This window comes from Cydia pomonella, chromosome 7 (genome assembly GCF_033807575.1).
Source record: "Cydia pomonella isolate Wapato2018A chromosome 7, ilCydPomo1, whole genome shotgun sequence".
In the NCBI taxonomy this organism is placed as follows: domain Eukaryota; kingdom Metazoa; phylum Arthropoda; class Insecta; order Lepidoptera; family Tortricidae; genus Cydia; species Cydia pomonella.
This window is the reverse complement of record NC_084709.1, coordinates 22,302,032-22,323,399: the sequence shown is the minus strand read 5'-3', so window position 1 is coordinate 22,323,399 and position 21,368 is coordinate 22,302,032. Positions and strand designations below refer to the sequence as shown.

Sequence of the window (21,368 nt, the reverse complement as noted above, 5' to 3'; positions counted from 1 at the left end):
GTTCACAAATTAAACACCAAACCTTCCTTAAGAATCATTATATTAATAACCATTTCGTAATTTTTCTTCAGTAAACTTCGGAGATAAAGGGGGTACAAAAAATACAGAACACAAATGTTTTGGAATGTACAATTTTAGTTATTTCGAATGATACCCCATTTGCCCTAGTCACCAGACTTAAAATTTTGCCCCCTCTTCATATTGGGCACTTCCCATAAAAAATACTTTCAATGTGTCTGGGTTAGCGTTGTTCATAACTATTAAAAATTTCAAATCACTAGCTTAAGTGGTACCCGAGATATTTAGCTTTGTGATGGACAAACAAACAGACAGACGGACGGACAGAGTCGGCACCATAAGGGTTCCTTTTGTACCTTTTTGGTACGGAACCCTAAAAATGCAGTTAAACAAGGTAATTATAAAAACGATCTTTTACTTATCCGATCTAAATCACGTTTCAATAAATAAGACATGTTAGAAAATTGAATAACTTGTCTTTTCTCTACAAAATGACGTTATGAGAAACGCTCGAGCACCCTTATCTAGGCGCTCATTGGAAATGCAAAACGCAACGAAACAACATCGTCATCGTGAAAGATTGGACAGAAAGACAAATGAGAACGCAAGCACCACACACCATTGTGCGCTATTGTTCGCAAAGAGACGAGAAATGCTGCTTTTTTCCATTTTATTGCTCTATTTGTGGCGCCCGGCTTGTCTCTGCAACTCCATTACCCTACACCCCTAATTAGGGTAGACCACACACTAATTGAATAAAAACATTGTATAATTAAGGAAGGGAGAGGTGCGTCGGTCACTGGGAGTTTTGCTTTGGTTTTTACCGTCTAGGATTCTACTGTTTTAACTTTTAAAATGTATGTAAGTGTTTCACCAACTGTTTCAATACTGGATATGTTTACCTAGTACAATTAGAGGCAGAAAATCGATTTGTTAGAAACATAGCAAACAGAAGTTTTCAAACATCGAATTTTTTTGAACCACGTCGATGGCAAACAGTCATACGGTCCGCCTGATGGTCAACAGTCACCGTAGCCTATGGATGCGTGCAACTCCGGGGGTGTTAAATGCGCGTTGCCTATCTTTTTAAAACCTGTACACTCCTTATTTTGAAGAACTCCATGCCGTAGTCCCTCAAGAAAAACCTTAACAGGAAGCATTCCACAGTGTACGGGAGGAAATTCCTAGTTTGTTCCTGTAGGTTCGTGTTTTCCTCTCTTTCTCACTGGTAAGCGCGAGTAAGATAGGATGAGCCTCCTACGGTGCGTGATGGTTATAAACTTAAATAGGGCAGGTATTCCTTAACCCATCGCTGCTAGAAGTAGTCAGACCAATTTTATAAGGAACTTAAATGGAAAACTTTCTACTACTTTCTACGACTTTCACTATGGAAAAAGCTGGACAGGATAGAGTTTCCAAAAGAACTAACACGCATATTTAGGTACTGGTATACGGGCCAGAGCAATAGCGTACGTTGGGGTGATGTACTCTCGGACGAATACGGTCTGCAGTGTGGGGTGAGGCAGGGGGGGCTTACCTCTCCCAAATTATTTAATCTTTATATAAATGACTTAGTATGTGAGCTCAGCAACACTCATGTCGGATGCCATGTTGACAGGGTAAGCTTTAATAATATAAGTTATGCTGATGACATGGTGTTGCTGAGCCCATCGGTTGGTGGTCTGAAAATACTTTTGGGCATCTGTGAATCGTACGCTCGCCACCACAATTTAAAATATAACGCACTCAAAAGTGAGTACATGGTGTTCAAAGCGGGAAACAAATGCCCAACGTATGTACCTCCGATTCTCCTGAATGGTCAGGGACTGAAGAGGGTGACGACCTTCAAGTACTTAGGGCATTTGGTAACCGAAGATCTGCGCGACGACGCGGACATCGAAAGGGAGCGCAGAGCATTGGCGATGAGAGCCAATATGATAGCCCGCAGGTTTCATCGATGTACAGTCCAAGTAAAAATAACTCTGTTCAGAGCGTACTGTACATCGCTGTATACTTGCAGCTTATGGACCAGATATACCCAGCGATCGCTAAATGCTCTGCGGGTCCAATACAACGACGCCTTCAGGGTGCTGTTGCGGCTGCCGCGATACTGCAGCGCGTCCGGGATGTTTGCGGACGCGAGCGTGGACGGTTTCTACGCCATGCTCCGCAAGCGTTGCGCCGCGATGCTTGGTAGGGTGCGTGACAGCCGCCATAGCCTCCTGGCGATCGTGGCTAACAGGTGGGACAGTGGCCTTTTGAAGCACTGGTCCTCCATGCACGTTAGCCTTAATAATAAGTTCAATTTAATGTGATATAATATATTTATTTAATGTCATTTATATGGTCAATTTATTAATTGTAATGGTTGTAATTTAATTTTATAATTTTATTATTTTTAAAGCTGTAGTATATTTGATTTAATAATAATTTTAAATTTTTTATATTTTTTCAATTCTTATTATTGTAATTTAGTTATAAGCTGTATAGGTATATGGATTCCTTATTGTCCGAAATAAATGAATTTTATTTTATTTTATTTTTATTTTATTTTTATTTATTTTATTTTAAATAGTAGTCACTGGTCTTTTTCTTTTAACAAAATGTTATCTGTGAAATCGAAAAAATATATTCCGACGAATTGAGAACCTCCTCCTTTTTTTGAAGTCGGTTAAAAAATAGACAAAATTAAAAAACAGTATATAAACACCGGACAAGTGCGAGTTGGACTCGCCCATCGAGGGTTCTATACTTGTTATTATTTGTTGTTATAGCTTTCACGATTCATGACATACCTGGTGACAGACGGACAGACAGACAGACGGACGGACAGCGGAGTCTTAGCCATCGAGTCCCGTTTTACAATTTGGGTAAGGAACCCTAAAAACCATAGATAAAAATACGTAAAAAAATTACAATTATATGAAAGGTTTTGAAGTCTTATAAAAACATGTCAAAAAATTCTTCAGAGCCCCTAGTGTAAATTTATTCGATAGCGAAACGTGACGTACACGTCTGCGTTAAGTCTCATTTTGTATGGGATTTAGAAACAGCACGCCAAGTGGGACGTTTTGGAAACTCAAAATCCCATAGAAAATGAGACTTAACGCAAACGCGTACGTCACGTTACGATATCAAATAAATTTACACTAGGAGTAAAGTTTTGAAATGAACATTATAACTTACCTACTATTGTGTATGCTGTGTACTGTAAAGGAGTAACGCAAACGGGAAAGGCGGAGCCACTAAACAGCCTCTCCTCATTATTGTTATGGGCTTAAACGACTTGCCGAGCGGTGATTTACCATCCGTCTCTATCTTACCCTCTTCGCGTGAGAACCTTCATCAATGCTGGGAAATACCCAATTCGATTTGGAATTTGTTCAATTCGGAAGTTTGAAGTACAGCATGTAAAAGCCCTTTAATACATACATACATACATATAATCACGCCTATTTCCCGAAGGGGTAGGCAGAGACCACGGATTTCCACTTGCTATGATCCTGACATACCTCTTTCGCTTCCTTCACTTTCATGACATTCCTCATACACGCTCGTCGGTTTAGGGTGCTCTTGACCTGGCCTTTCTTCAGGATTTCCCATACAAAAAGAATACAGAGAATAAAGAAGATAGGTACGTCAAAAATTAGATTTAGATTACTTTATGATTTAGATATGATATGGTTCGGATATGTCAGTGTTAAAAGTGCCGTTTGTGTTAGTAGCAACCATATCGTATCAAAACCTAATATTTGATGTATCTTAAAGTCCGAATTGGGCTGTTAGACGGTAGTTCACACGAGTTTTGTTACCACCCTTTTGAAAGTTATAGAAAATTGCGATCTTGACCACTTTTATCGATCTCTAGTTTAAATTGCAAAACTTTTATTATAGTAAATGTTTATAACAGGGATCGGAACCGGTTTTTTGCAAAAACTTCGAAATATTTTATATTTCGGTTTATTTTATACTCTAAATGTAGGACTCAGTTGTGTTTTCAGATAACGACTTCGTATTATTAGATTGCCTAATTAGTAATGAAGTAATTAACAAAGAACGAAAAAATACCGTTTTCGTTCCCATACAAAAAATACCGGTTTCCGATCCCTGGTTTATAAGTTCTGTTTACATTTTTAATTTAAATATTGGCATAAGTACGACTTTAAAACCAACTGCTATCCGACCTTGCCTTTCAACCAAGACAAAACCATTCCTTATCATGTTTTCCATAATCGAAATATATGTATGTACTATATACAGCGAGCAAAACTGCATGGAATTATATTATATATATAAATAATGACTTAATTCAGAAAGTGGTCATGCAATCTTATGGCCGGGTGGCCCTCATTCACAACATTTTCTAGGTATCTTATGTTCCTAATCTCGGAAGTACTCATTCGTACGGTCACGTATGAAAATATCGATACGGACAAAGTGCCAAAAATATGTATACACTACTCTAATGTATGGGCCATAAGGCCGTGTATAGGTACATATTTTTGGCACTTCGTGGCACGATTGTGTCAAAGTTTTCAGACGTGACTGTACGAGTTGGGATGCCAAATCATGCTTCCAGATAGGTTATAGGCGTTCCGAAATTCAAGCACTTACCTTATACAAATTGTACAAGTTGCCTTTCGTCGCGCTAGGAAAACGAGAGAAAGACGACGAGTGTAAAGGTTAACAAAGATAAATGGTTTGCGAAAATTTGTGAACAAAAACAGATTCATTCGCAGGTAATTCTAAAAATATGGAAGTATTTTTGTGCTCCTTATGTATGAGTATAACCTATATATAGTTATATAATGTCATTGTCAGAACACTGGCCAAACATTTATACGAGCAAGGATGAAGTGATTAACCCGAACTCATCCGCGCCGGGTTGATGGATGGGCACGTCTGCCAAATGCGGAAACGCTGTATCTGTCCGCGACGTGTTACACTCATGACAGGCTGATAGGCTGATGGGCTGGTCCAGTTAGCGGGTTGACAATTTAGCTAATTCTAACAGGCAAAACCCGTAATCAATATTGGAATTCACTGAAAATAAGGTTGCCTGAGTTATTTACCGTTGGGAAACCTAACCTTGCTTGGTGTTCAACTTCGCCCATGTAAAATATTCGAATATTAATTTTAACACGAAATATATATATTTCTGTCACCGGATATGTATGAAACCAAGGAATTGTATATAATTCCTGGGAAATGTATACAATGCCGAGGCCATTTAGGGAATGTAAAAATAAGTTATAAGACACACATTTCCTAGGAATTGTATGAAATTTTGAAATTGTACTAGGAGATGTATAGAGCTAAGGCTTTCTATGAATAAAACACGTTAAGTATCTACAAAATTGCACATAACAAACTGTTGCCAGAAAAGCAGATTAGGTTCTAGATTAGAACTGCGACCTCCACGAAAATGTTTTTTTTGCCAGAGAAATAGATTAGGTTAGGTAAGAACTGCGACCCCACGAATAAGAATTATTGCCAGAAGTGTAGGTTAGATTAGAACCTTAGAACTGTGGCGCCCACGAAAACAGATTATTGCCAGAAATCTTGAATTTAATACATTTCCAATTGCTATTTAGGAGATGTGTCTAAAATAATTTATTTCGCACATTTCCGGGCGATTTTAGGAATTATTAACATACATTTCCTAGAATGCATATTCATTGAATATGAATTTTTATTTAACGCTAGTCAAGGCGAAGTTATGTACTGAAGGCGAATATAGGGTATGTATTTTTGACAACCCTTCTTTTCAATGAACTGCAACGTTTGGTGGTAGGATATTTTACTTGAAGTATACTTTGATTGGGTAGGATACCTAATGTTAAATTATAATATAAATAATTTTAGCTAATCTAATAAATGTTTTCTCATTATTCCGCGCGGCTGTGTCCACAAAATTGTCTACCGCTGTTCAGGAGATTTATTCAGATATAGGAGGTATAGGAGATTTATTCATAACAATGTAAACAATGCTCAGTAAAATAGTCTTCGATTTAAAAAATTAGGTAATATATGAAATAAAATGCGTTTTTACGGGACAGATGGAAAGCACTACATGAGGATTAGTCTCATCTTATTAATTATTGATGCTTACCGTGCAAACATCGCTATTACATCAAATATTATTGTTAGGAAAACGTTTGAAATTTGTTGTTGACGTAGTAATCAAGTACACCACATAAGTCAAGTTAAATACGGGCACATTTAGGCCATTCGGGCAACGCTTATTAAACTTTGTTTATGTACGGCACTTTATCATGTTGAAATAAATTCAACTTTGGCAAAAATGGAAATTCCCGACCCGTGGAAAGGAAGTTGAGTATTTATGAAAGGGCTTGTGGCAGTTACTACTTTACGAGGTCATTATGGGAACCATTAAACGTATGATTACAGTACTGTTTTGGGCATTTGTTTAAGCACGTCAACTTTTCGCAAACGACCGAGAAGTATACTAATTCATTATGGCGGCCGTTTCAACTTTAAATAAAGGACGGTATTTTATTAGTTCACGAGACCGTGGCGAGTTTAATGTCAAATACTGCGGGGAATGTATTGTTACCTCAAACCTTTGTTTTGGGTTTTATTTTTACCTACGCATTTTATCATTACCATTATGACCAATTTTTCTTCTTTATCAAAAATGTTAAGTTAATTTTAAATAGATGGTGTAAGGAAACATAAATAAATTTTATAAATAAATTTTATTGGCATTAAGGTAAGTACATTTTACAACATGATGATGGCTTGGGAACACTGGCGATTTGCGAGCGAGTTGAAAGCGAGGCGAGCGCGCATCGAGTTCGTTGTTGTTGTGCATTCGCTGCGAACTCGTGACGCACTCGCGGCATGTTGTGCGCTCGACAGTGTGTTCGCGTCCTATTAATATTGCTTCAGGGCCTTAAATGTTATACGTCAATCTAAGTGTCGTAAGCAAAAATGTACATAGAATTATGAGCATATATTTACAAATACGTTTTAATTGTGTAAAGTACGTGTATTTTATAGTTTTTACATTGAGGTCAGGTTTTAAAGTTTAAACTTCAGGAAATAAGCTTGCTATAAGAAAATTTCATGTCAGTCAAGTACAAATATTAAAGTCGTTCGTGGGGCAATGCATTCATTTTAATAACAAGTTATCTGCCAACGCTTTAAGATTTACCCTTTCCCGCTCTTAAGGGGGTCCCTAACGCCAATGACCTTCGATCTGAATCCCTTCGTTTTCTAATGTTTTTTGTAGCTTATCGTATTAACAGTAACGGCTGCAAGCAATATAATATACCATATTTAGTTTAAAGTTTACTGTCTTCGAGATATTTGGCATCAAAGTTGAACAATTTTAGGCCAAAAAACTGGTTTACTGGCCATAAATTTTGTGTTAATTAGTTTAAAATTAAAATCTCTGACAAGTTTTTAGAGACATCAAAGACGAACCCAAATGTGTAGATTTCGTACATGTGAAATCGTTCACAGCAATCGAGTTACGAACAAAGTGTAGTTTTTTTTGTGGAATTTGACATTTAGAGACAGTATAGTTTCTTGCAAAGACAAAAGGCAGCATTGGCTTCCGTAATAAATAGTGTATGCGCCAATTAATGAGATAAGGTGGCCAATTCGACCGTATATTTAACATCAAAATGATGTAATTCTGTTACCATTCGCGCGTGTATTTCGATTTGTATCAAAACGTATACGGAATATTATATAATGAAAGGAACATAATGTGTAAGTAAAAAAATGGATTATTTATTGTGCACTATAAACTAAAAAATACACAGCAAATGAAATACAAGTTTAAGACTAGGTAACAACAGGCAGTCTTATCGCTAAAAAGCAATCACTATTAATTATTTAAATCTAAATTATTAATTATTTATATAAGAATACAAGCCTTGGAGACCCTCTACATCTCTAAGGATAATTTAATATCTTTTTTATATTTTATCTCTAACACTTAAAGACTTATACATCTCTAAAGAATTTTAGTATTTGTTAGTTTTATTTTTTTATCATAGTTTTTTTTTGTGTAATTTGACATTTAGAGACAGTATACATCTCTAATAAAGTATTTATTATTTCATCGATTCCATATTTGTAATTGTTTTTTGTAATTTTATTGTTTGTAAAAATGGACATGTAAAAGTGCCCCTGTGGCCTATTTGCTAAATAAATGTTTGATATTTGATAAAAAAGTTTTAAGATGAAGTAAATACTTAAAAAAATCGCTTGGAAATTTAAAAAAAATGTATCTCCCCTCCATAATGGTGGGGCGCCCTCCATTATGCGTGGCCCGAGACGCACTTGGCCGGTTTTTCCATCAAACTTCCGCACTCAATCAGCTGAGTAGATATTTTATTGCAGTGTCATTGTGTGCTAGTAAGATCCCGTGCGCCCTGAAGAGGACGACCTTCTTCTAATTTCCCTCGAGTCTTGACCACAGCTCGAAGGTCAAGACAAACTTCATTGATTAGAAGGTGAGCATTATTTTGATGGCTGGTCTTTAGAGGTCTGTCTGCGTTGTCAAAGTAGTTTTTATTTGATTTCGTAGGTTATGAGGCAGTTGATGTCAAAAACACATTTATATTCTAAGGCGTAACTTTCATGTCATTTTGTTGTTTATATCTCAGTGAACAAAATTACTAATACACATGAAATATGTAGTAATAAACGCAAATGATGCGTGACGGCAAAATTCAAAAATAAATTCGTACTTATTCACTTTTGTTTACATGTTCTTATCGCCACTGAAATAGTTGCAAGACAATATAGTTATTTTCACCACACGAGAGGCCTGTTTGCATAATAAAATACATGCTTATAATATTAGTGATATTGTTTGTAAAATTACTAATAGTACATTACATAGTACAGTACATAGTGTATTAGCATGTATTTTATTATGCTATCCGGTCCGGCTCGTGAAGATTTTCTTTGTACTGTTTCAAACACTGATACGAAAATTGCATTCTATCCACGTTAAAGCAATTTATGTTCGGGGATATAATATTTTTTTTTGTTACATACAAACGAAGTATTCGAAGCACACAATGATGTCCTCAAAACCACATACTTCAGTCCTTCCTGAAGTAAAATATGAGTTTTTTCCAAATTCTGAGTTTGTACTGCGCTCCCGCAGACTAGAAAAATAATAAATACTATTCAAAGCGCAGTAAAAAGCCCACCTACTGCCGTTTTGTATAACTTTTTGGACAATTCTAGTTATGTACCGTTTAAACCGCAGTAAGCCTCATTTACTGTGATTTACCCAGCATTTTGATTAAATTTTAGTGCTACAGGGGTTAGTTACTGCTTAAAATAAAGGTGTTCGACCGGTAAACGAAATTAAATTTTACACGTTTTCTTGCATTTACATAAGTAAATATACGTAAAAACCAAAAGGGTTCCAAATGCAGTTCACATATTTGAACATAATAAATTGCAAACTGTATTTTAAATGGTTTTGTCGCTACAAATTTTACTAAGAATACAGATTAAAGCGCTTACAAAATTGTATTTGAACTGCTAAGCACAGATAGTTTTTCCTGAACCACGGGTATTTTGCTGTGTTTTTAAGTATTTGTAATATTATATATATGTATATCTGTAACGGTGCGTGTAACGGAAAGTCACACTATCTACATCTCTACTATTTCTGCATGCCACATACAAATTCAATATTCCCTTTTCAAATTCAAATCCGTCATGGAATCCCTTTTGCTGGTTGTAATTTTCATTAATTGAATCCAAAACTTCGATCAAAAAACATCTATTATTGTTTCTACATACCGTACTATGTTTATTTTGACCCAAAATATTTAATACAATAGTCATCGATAATTACAATAACCGTTGACAGCGCGGCTTACGTGGGCGATATGACGCGGCGCGGCGGCCCAACGGCATTCGGAGATCGCCCACTTCCATAGGTATCAAAGGATTGAATTCACCCGCGCCGCTTCGCGTTCGTGAGTTATTCGCTCAGGTAAGACACTGCCTGAGTGGGGCTCCATCCCCCCCCCACACAATCTTCGAGTACCCACAACACAAGCCTTCTTGAGTTTACTGTGGGGTTCGTCAGTTTGTGTAAGAATATCCTACAGTACCTATTTATTTGTTTATTTCAATCTGCATTTCCCCAAAATTCGTAGCTGTTTTACTGCGTTATAAGCAGTATTGTATAGTAAAAACTAGTCGCTTACTTACACAATTCTTCAATTCCAATTATCCGAATTGATAACCGATTGCATAACATTATGTAATGATTGTAGATCACAATAAAATAAACAAAAATTGTAAAATGGCCAGTTACTGTGATTTAGAGTCTGCACGGCAGTTACGCGTGGGTCGAATGTGGTAATGGTTCGTGTAATATAGGAAACCCACTGCCGATGCCTTTTTTTGCTTTTCAGACTTGGCTGGCACACTACCGTGCTAGATACGTGAGCTACACGCGTACACATGATAATATAACCTATTTATCACATACATAATTTAATCATGATTATAAAGAAACGTTCAGAAAAGCATTGTACTTTTATAATCTAGCATTCAAGTGCGATGAACTAGCATGCTGCTAGCATGCCACCATTATTTTCTAAACAAGATCCCCATCCCGCCGTCTGTATTCCCTGATAAATATGACCTCGGTCTCTTTAAATCAAGAGTGAAAGGGTACTACCGAACCGTTGACCTCCATCTTAGGCCCTGTCTTCAGTTTCCATCAGGTGTGACTAGGGCCAATCACCGATCAGTTTATAATTAAAAAAAGAATGCTGTAACTGTTACAAAAAACCGGGCAAGTGCCACTCGGACTCGCGCACGAAGGGTTCCGTACCATTATTTATAAATAAAAATAATAATAATAATAATTCAGCCTATATACGTCCCACTGCTGGGCACAGGCCTCCTCTCATGCGCGAGAGGGCTCGGGCTATAGTCCCCACGCTAGCCCAATGCGGATTGGGGACTTCACATTTTGAATTTCTTCGCAGATGTATGCAGGTTTCCTCACGATGTTTTCCTTCACCGAAAAGCTAGTGGTAAATATCAAATGATATTTCGTACATAAGTTCCGAAAAACTCATTGGTACGACCCAGGATTAGAACCCACGACCTCCGGATTGAAAGTCGGACGTCATATCCACTCGGCCACCACCGCTTTTATAAAAACAGCAAAAAAAATATGTTTGTTGTATGGGAGCCTCCTTTAAATATTGATTTTATTCTGTTTTTAGTATTTGTTGTTATAGCGGCAACAGAAATACATCATCTGTGAAAATTTCAACTGTCTAGCTATCACTGTTCGTAAGAAACAGCCTGGTGACAGACGGACGGACGGACGGACGGAACCCTAAAAAACAGACATTCCCACTATTTAATTCAGATAGGTAGCATTCGTGATTCACTGAATAAACGAACACAGTGATTCGCTTTAGTTCGTGTTTGGTATCAGGTAAAATAAATATGAACTTCCATGGGCCCTGGTGGTCACGCACGGAGCTTTGGGCATTCCTTTTATTACCTGAACCTTTTTGTTGAAGAAAGAAGGGCAATATTTTTGGAGTGTTTTTGTTATTCCAATTTGTCTCAGGCATGGGTTGACATAATAAAGGGAGATTTAGTTTAGTTAGTCTATTATGTTGCTAGTAAGCGCTGGTGGGTTAGCGGTATGAGCGTGCGACTTTCAATCCGGAGGTCGCGGGTTCAAGCTCCGGTTTAAATCAATGAGTTTTACGGATACGCCAATCGCTTTTCGGTGAAGGAAAACATCCTGAGGAAACCGGACTAATCCCAATAAGACATAGTGTAACCTCTGGGTTGGAAGGCCAGATGGCAGTCACTTTCATAAAAACTAGTGCCAATGCTAATTCTTGAGATTAGTTCCCATGAGCGTGGCAAAAAGCCGGGATAACGCAAGACAGATGATGAGGCTCTTATGTTGCTATATCTTCGCAGGGTTCATGTTCAGACTGTATTGAGTCAGAGAATCTACTGTATACATGAAGTGCAATAAAATATTTATTATTATTATTATTTATTGAGTATTGAGTATAGGTATATGTAAGCAATACCTGAGTTATTCCCAAAGATCTGTACCCCTAGTGTAAATAAATTCGATTTCGAAACGTGACGTACGCGTTTGCGTTTAGTCTCATTTTGTATTGGATTTAGAAAGAGCGCGCCAAGCGGGACGTTTTGGAAACTCAAAATCCTATACAAAATGAGACTTAACGCAAACGCGTTCGTCACGTTATGATGTCGATCAAATTTACACTAGGGGTACTGAAATCGGGTGCCGTTCAATTTTAATACAAACTTTTAGCATAATTTCATTTAACTACTATTGAAACTCATAATAAAAATTATGTATAAAAACAAAACATATAAAGTTGTTAGTCATACTAATTTAATGACAGAATGCTCTATAATCATAAAAACATTATTCATAACAATCCTTAGGAATAATTTTACTTGTTATAACATACATTTCGTATAATAAATAATATATAGTACTAAATTTTGACGAATGGTGACATAGTGTTCTATGATATAAATAAATATTATAAGACATTATTACACAAATTGACTAAGTCCCACAGTAGCTCAATAAGGCTTGTGTTTAGGATACTTAGACAACGATATATATAATATATAAATATTTATAAATACATAAATACATAGAAAACACCCATGACTCAGGAACAAATATCCATGCTCATCACACGAATACATGCCCTTACCAGGATTTGAACCCGGGACCATCAGCTTCGTAGGCAGGGTCACTACCCACTACGCCAAACCGGTCGTCAAACTATACTTGGTGTCAATCAAACTATTAAATTATACAACAATCTACCTTTTCAACTTCAAATCAAAGCTGGTCGCCGTTAGGTACGACGACGAGCGAAGCGAGGAGGAGTGTTAGGTAGAACTGCGACCATATGGGCAGAACCATATGTCTCGGAAATTGTATTTTTGCTTGTTCATTTTCACTAGGCGTTTATATGAAGTTTATCTGAATCCCTTAGGAACCACAGAGGTTCCAACTCACACTGGCCGCTGCGCTGCTTTGCGGTAAAATGATATATGTCGACAGACGTAAAGTACGGATGTAGGTCAGTTTGACGCTTAGAAAAATCGATTATGTTCCATGCAAATATAATGTTTAAGTTTTTTTTTTTTTTATTAATTAGTAATTCAGTGTGGTTAAACTTTCAGCAAACTCAATCAAATAAATAAAGTTTATGAACGATTTGCCGTGGTTTGATTGTGAAACCACACCTTCAATATTATGCTGTTGGTTTTCATGAATAAAAAACGTTCTGAGTATAAAATAGTATACAGAGTGAACATTATACTGGTTGCCTGTTATGCAAATACATTACTATGCTACTAAACTATAATTACTTTCGAAATTATGCAATTCGTTTTTATTGTATTTGTTTTTATACCAAATCATAATTTCTGCATATCAAAATTATGCAATTCAAATTATGAAAAATGAAATTTCGCAAATTGTTATTATTAAAAACATTACACACCCACTGAAATCCATCCTCTGTTCTTTTGTGTACACATAATAATTTTAATTTATTGTGTTCACATATTAATTTTGATTTTGTGTGTTTAACATAACCTGATGAGTAAATATAAAGTTTACTTTGGCAAGCCAGCGTTGTCAGTAAAAATAACGACTCCTTTTGTATTTTTTTGGTAAGGAACCCTAAAAAAAAAAGGCGCCAAATTTGAAAAGTATGGGCGCGATGAAGTGATCACCCATATAAATTTTGAATTTAGCGCTTTTTTCTACATACAAAGTTGATTTGCCTGATAGATAGGCAAAAAAAAAAAAAAAAATATTGCGCTAAGTAGGAATTGCTACATAAGTATACGCATCTGCAGGATTATATACATTTAAGTAAGTACACGGCCAGCGGCATTGAAGTAATATGAGCCAGGAATTTTCCAGCTTTTATCTACTTTATTTTACTCACTTAATATTTTATTACAATCATTAAAATGTTGTCCTTAATGGTTTCATAAAAAAAAAACCTAATTTAATAAACGTCCAAAATATTTAAATTTCATAAAAATAATATTGAAGCTCTCTGAGGGGTTCCAGATAATTAAAATTCGTGATAAACAAAAAAACCGGACAAGTACCTACGAATCGGACTCGCCCATCGAGGGTTCCGTACAAATTTCTAGGTTTTTTTTTTTTTTATACTACGTCGGTGGCAAACAAGCATACGGCCTGCCTGATGGTAAGCAGTCTTCGTAGCCTATGTACACCTGCAACTCCAGAGGAGTTACATGCGCGTTGCCGACCCTAAACCCGCCCCCCTCATGGTTGAGCTCTGGCAACCTTACTCACCAGCCTCTTCACAAATGTCACCACGGGCACAGGGTCACCCGTATCCCTAGCGAGGGCCCTGTGTCTTCAATTGACACAACTAACCTTACAAAAAAAAAAAAAAAAAACCTTACTCACCGGCACAGTCAAGTGTAAAAATATGGGTACACGAGTTGCTCAATATGTCCCATAGTTCTTATGTCGGCGTATTGAGAGCTATGTGACATATTTTTGAGTTAGTTGCGTGGACCCGTATTTTTGCACTTGACTGTACATCTATATTTTTAATGATTTAATTATAAATGGATAGTTTTAAGATTTTTTCCTGTACTTTGTAGTACATTACTTGCCAAATTTCATAATTTTAGGTCAACAGAAAGCACCCCATAAATTTTGATTCCCTTCAGAATGTCAAAAATAAGTTTTTTTGGGCAAAAACGGCTGTATCTTTTTTACGTTATCTTATAAGTTTAATTTTTTCACAGCTTCAAGTGGACTTAAAAAAAATGGTTTTAATTACAACTCAATAATTTCACGCGTTCCGGAGACAAAGGGTCTTGGCAGACAGACAGACAAACGAACAACGAGTCACGGAACCCTAAAAAAAGCTTTATATCACTGTTAATAGAATTTATCTCAATTAAAAATGACTTTGTGTTGTCATTTCTATCTTTTATTGTATTTTTATCTTTTAATGTACGGTTCGGAGGAGATAACGTTTCCCAGGAGGATCATTTGCTAAATTAGGTGTATTTTCTAATTACGACAAACAAGCCCAATTCGGATTGGGGACTTCACATACTCCTTTGAAATTCTTCGCAGATGTATGTAGGTTTCCTCACGATGTTTTCCTTCACCGAAAAGCTAGTGGTCAATATCAAATGATATTTCGTACATAAGTTCCGAGAAACTCATTGGTACGAGCCAGGATTTGAACCCGCGACCTCCAGATTGAAAGTCGGACGTCATATCCACTCGGCCACCACCGCGTATTAGTTAAATAATATAATAAATTGTAAAATTATAATCACCTCTGGGGTATTTATGGATATTAAAATTTGTTACTGCGGTCGGCAGAACGTCTCACTTCGTCGCTTCCCATAAGGACGAGATTTGCTTGTATCTATATACGAATAATCTGCCAAGGCGTCCTTATGGCAAGCGACAAAGTGGGGTATGTAGTCGGTACCAATACAGAATACTGCGCTGTTTTCAAGGACATTTTTTTTTACGACGTCGGTGGCAAACAAGCATACGGTCCGCCTGGTAAGCAGTCTCCGTAGCCTATGTACGCCTGCAACTCCAGAGTTACATGCGCGTTGCCGACCCTAACACCGCACCCTCGTTGAGCTCTGGCAACCTTACTCACCGGCAGGAACACAACACTATGAGTAAGGTCTAGTGTTATTTGGCTGCGGTTTTCTGTAAGGTGGAGGTACTTCCCCAGTTGGGCTCTACTCACATGAACAGAAGAATGTTCGTTTAAAAAAAATATGTTATCTATTTTGTCGGAAACCATCATATACCCTTTTTTCTGATTGTTGGCAGTTTGTTTATATTCGATTTGTAGATATTGATAAAGCTTATACAATCAATTCCTCGTTTTAACCCTTTAGGCCAATTGGGTTAAGGATTTTCTCACTCTCACTGAGCGATAGAGTGAGCGAGACGGCTGTCCGTGCCCAGGATCACGGATATCATGTTTTTGATTTGTTATTTTTAGCAAGTTTTAAAAACAAAGTACTCTAAGAGTTCGATCAGAAATATAATTGCACATTTTCAGAAGCGATTTTCATTTTTTTCTATCGAGTATAAGTAGAAAAAGGTTTCAAATCAATGGAGTTATAAGATATATGCTTCAAAATTGCTATACATATTTTTTTGACAACCGTATTCTGAATATATTAAACAATAAAAGTAGAAAATAATTGTATGTAAAATCGTGGTATTATGACCTAGAAAAGCACTACTTACTATTAAATCATATACCTTTAAACGAGCAATTCTTGTAATATTTAAATATTTCGGGGATATCGGAAACGGCTCTAATGATTTCGATGACATTTAGCAAATGTTATTTGGGTATTTGGGGGTGAAAAACTATCTCTAGGAAAACGCGCATTTTTGAGTTTTTATGTTTTCCGAGCAAAGCTCGGTCTCCCAGATATTGGAGATAGTATGAGACCCGAGGATGGAAACAGGATAGTTTTTCTCGATCATATAATCATTATCATCCCACGCAGACAGTCACAGGCAAAAGCTGGTAAAGTAATAAATTTTTATTTTGTCCAAATACCACTATCGAAATTATTAAAGAATATGATTGGATGTAACAATGAAATAGTTTCTTTATTGTTGCGGCAGGTATGTCTCGAGGGAAATTAACGGTAAATTGCTACGTCAAAAAGTCGATCACATATTGTGCTCCGTCTTGAAGCCTCTGAGAGTCGCACGTATTATATTAGATTGACTTTTTGACATCTTTTTTGGAACAAAAATATACGTAACCTGAATTATTTTGAAATATCTGAAAATACTCTACTTATCAGAAATTGACTTTTATTGTGATATAGGAGACAAACGAGCAGAGGAATCGGTTGATGGTAAGCAATTACTGTCGCAAATGGACACCTGCAAGACCAGAGGGGTTGTAAGTGCGTTGTCGGCCTTTAGAATGGAAGTAGGCTCGTAAGGTCGTATACGTCCGGTGACTGTGTGTTTAAACCATTCTGCTCTTAAAATGTACATAGTTACGTTCAATTACCTACATTTGTTAACAAATAGTAGATTGTACAACAAGGACATAAAGCGATCCATTTTTATTCGAGGCAATTCTCTGTCTGTGCTCTCAAAAGTCTGAGCGCAGCGAAGACCAATATAGTCGAGGATAAAATTGATATTTATGCCCGAGTTATACCACAAAGTAAATAGCGGCGGCACGCGCCGGAGCAGAGTCCGCTAAGTACAAAGTACCATTTTCGCCGCACGCACACAGACATGACATTTACGCACACAGACGTTACATTTACAGGCGTTCTCGGGCACTCTCGGGCAGAGCTTAGTCGGGCTGTGCGCGCGTTGCTCACTTGACGGTCCCGCCGCTACGTAGGTACCTACTGTCATGTACGTCAAAATGCAGTCTCTAAGGAATGTAATCATGATAAGATGCATGTATAAACGAATCGATGTATGTATGTCTGTAAACTTATATTACCTACTCCTTTTTAAAACTCGAAATTAATACAGAAGCAACCCTAGTGAGTCGGGCAAGTTTAGGTATGTATTTTCAAGAACGGCGAGAACGGACCTTCTGTTTATTTTTTATTTTGTGGTTATACACTCGGTTTTTCGCCTCGATTGCGAGGAAAATTAAACAAAAAAAAACAAAATGTTAAGTTATTTTACCGTATTTTTTTAATACCACGTCGGTGGCAAACAAGCATACGGCCCGCCTGATGGTAAGCAGTCACCGTACCCTATGGACGCCTGCAACTCCAGATTTGTTCAAGACTAAAAGAAAATCGTACGCAGATCTGGCAGTAAACCTATGGCAGATTTTGAACTTTATTGCTAAGTTAATAAGGGTCGTAATAGATGATTTTTCTTTATGCTCTAGAGCATAATAAGCATTTTTATGTTGCTCACCCGCGACTTAAATGCCACTTTTACGAGCATGAGAAGTGAAAAAATTAAAATGTATGTTAGGTACCTTTCCTCAATTCTACAATTTAGCCCGTATATCTACAATCTATCTACAAATGAAGCAACTTGGCTTAAAGTGCAGTTAACCTGTCAACTAAACTGTTTGCGAACACTGTAAGTTGCTATAATGAACTTAATAAAGAAAGGGAATTAGCGAAGGTAATTGCAAGAACAACACTCCTATGTAACTTACTGCTTTGTCGTCTTGATATCGTTATGCTACCAACAAGTTTGTAAAAAAGTTTTAAATGATCGTCGCTGGCTAAATTGAAGCTAAATTTTGTTACGTGCATGCAAGATCGCTTTGTGCAGGAACTGGGTCAAACATTTTGCGAATAGGTCACAATTTCAATAGCGTTATAAATGTATTAATTTAAGAGAAAATGTATTAATAAAGTTGGAAGTAGTTTGTATGATTACGATACTTAGTAGGTCCCTGTGTTGTAAGGAATAATTGTATTGTTTTGTATTGTAGGCATACACAGAAGCTTAAATGATGCATTATTTTTTACACTAGGTACACATGGTGCTACTTTACCGCCCTGGAGCGATAACTAGCACTAAACGTGCGTAGGTCTAAATTTTAAAGTACCGTAAAACTTTTTACAATATTATACACGTGCAAAATGATAATTCGTAACTCGTGTCGATATAAAACACTTCCTTCGTCGTGTTTTAATTTATCACCACTCGTTGCGAATTTCCAACTTTTAGCACTAAACTTGTATCTGCTAAATACCTCCTTAATTTGATTGCGAAAAGAACTTAAGATTAAGAGTAGTTTAAGAGTTTAGGGTTCCGTACCCAAAGGGTCAAACGGGATCCTATTACTGAGACTCCGCTGTCCGTCCGTCCGGCCGTCTGTCACCAGACTGTATCTCATGAACCGTGATAGTTAGCCAATTGAAATTTCTACAGATTATGTATTTCTGTTGCCGCTATAACAACAAATACTAAAAACAAAATAAAATAAATATTTCTTACCAATCTCGAGGTTCTCATCCAATCACCGAAGTTAAGCAACGTCGGGCGGGGTCAGTACTTGGATGGGTGACCGTTTTTATAGATAATGGTACGGAACCCTTCCTGTGCGAGTACGACTCGCACTTGGCCGGTTTTTTATTCTCACGCATGCTTAATGCCTAAGATTCTACTCCAAAGTTTATTTCAGAGAATGTACTGACAACATCGTACTTAAGAACATATTCGTCCGCACAACTACATAAAACGCGACAAGGCAGTAATTGTATTATGACCGTATGTGACCAGCGCTCGCGGGACAACCCTTTATTGCCCAGGATGTATTGTCGACCCGGGAAGGGCCCTTGTAACCGGTTGAAACTTGTTTGATGCTGGGTTTTTATTACTACTTGGGGTAAACTTAGAGTTTTGCCTTGAACAACGTTGTAGGCGTCGCATATATATAAGTAAACTGTATCCTAAGTTTATTACTTTAATTTTAATTGGTTAAATTTGGTACATGTAATGCCATCTAGTGTAAATTATTTTAATGAAAGCTACATAAAAACAATGGAAGGTAGCGAGTCCAAGTCATGCGCTGCACCTATGTGTAACTATAAGGTAGTACTCGTAGTACAATTCCAAATTTCACACCCGCCGCGTTGCGTTGGCTCCTCGCTCGTCCTACAGTGTTTGCGAATACCTATACGTCTTTCATTTAACCTGTCACTTACAGACGTTAACTGTCGCGGTTTACATTTATTTCATCTCCTGTATACCTAATAATGTACAGTTAGATACTGCAAAAATGAGAAGTTATTCCAATATTTTTACTTCTGTAAATTAGATAAATAATTATATATTCATGATGTACAAGGCCTGGGTGGCCTAGCGGTAGGAGAGTGCGACTTGCAATCCGGAGGTCGCAGGTTAAAACCCCGGCTTGTACCAATGAGTTTTTCGTAATTAATGTACGAAACATCTTTGAGAATGATCTTTGAACGAAACTATATAACCCCCAATCAGTTCGGCTTTCGTAGACACAAGGACACAGGTTTAGCAATTACTGGGCTAGTTTCAGAGGTGATGGATAATCTTAATGATGGCATGAGGTGTGCTGGTATTTTCTGTGACCTTAGTAAGGCGTTCGATTGTGTAGACCACGAAATATTATTACGCAAATTAGAATACTACGGTATACGGGGATCTGTTCATTCGCTATAATCTTCATATTTGAGTAATCGTCGTCAATATGTTGAGATTAAGCATAATGATGATAATGGTAATGAAATCATCACAAATTCTAACGATAGCGTCATTACATGTGGAGTTCCGCAGGGATCTGTTCTTGGGCCACTCTTATTTATTATTTTCATCAACGATCTACCAGAAAGTATATCAGGCGGAACTCCATACTTATATGCTGATGATACGAGTATAATATTCAAAGCTCAGTCATACAATTTATTGCATGAGTTGACAAAACGTGATTGGAATAACATATGTAATTGGTTTGATGCAAATGGTTTAAAGTTAAATTGTGAAAAAAGTTTTTATATGATTTTCAGACGAGCCGTGAACTCTGATGATGTTATCTTGAATTTACCGATAAATAAAACGGATTCCACTCGTTTTCTGGGCATAGAGTTAGACACACACCTGAAGTGGCATAATCATATAGAATACATCTCCAAAAAACTTGCAAAAGCTTGTTACTCATTAAAAACTATGGCAAAGGTAGTTGATGTAAATACGCTGAAAATGATTTATTTTTCATACATAGAAAGCCTTATTAAATATGCTATTGAAGTGTGGGGAAATAGTACTAGTGTAAACAAAATACTACTAATACAAAAAAAGTGCATTAGAATTATAGAAAAATGTTTTCCTACTACACATAGACCTCTATTCACGAAGCATGGTATTAATACCGTCATTGGAATGTATATTTACAAGCTTGCCAGACATGTTTACAAAAATAAAAGCTCATACAAATTGATAAACCAAACTCAAAGTTACTCGTTAAGACGAAATCTTCATCTTACACTACCACGGTCGAATTATACTCAGTTCCAGAAAAGCATGAATTATATAGCAATAAAAGTATTTAACCATCTACCAGATGATATTAAAGAGTCTGAAGACCTGAGAGTATTCTCGAAGATTCTTAAAAACTATTTGGCTACGAGACCCTTTTACAGTCTCGATGAGTATTTTGGTAAATTATATGACTAATTATTGCTTTTGAAATCTAATGAAAAATAGTTAAATAATTATGTATAACATATTTTTAAATGTGACATCCTTAGGTTAGTTAGGA

General features: G+C 36.8%; 1 protein-coding gene across 1 annotated transcript; it reads left to right on the top strand.

The window, feature by feature from the left end:
* Window positions 1–1,670: 1,670 nt before the first annotated feature.
* On the top strand, window positions 1,671–2,333 carry LOC133519528 (uncharacterized). Its single transcript, XM_061853533.1, has one exon. It carries the CDS (start codon window positions 1,671–1,673, stop codon window positions 2,331–2,333), a length of 663 nt encoding a protein of 220 aa, XP_061709517.1.
* The last annotated feature ends 19,035 nt before the right edge of the window (window positions 2,334–21,368 follow it).

What these genes read in the sequence shown, in the direction of transcription:
- LOC133519528 (XM_061853533.1), top strand. Translation starts at nt 1,671, where the DNA reads ATGGTGTTGCTGAGCCCATCGGTTGGTGGTCTGAAAATACTTTTGGGC.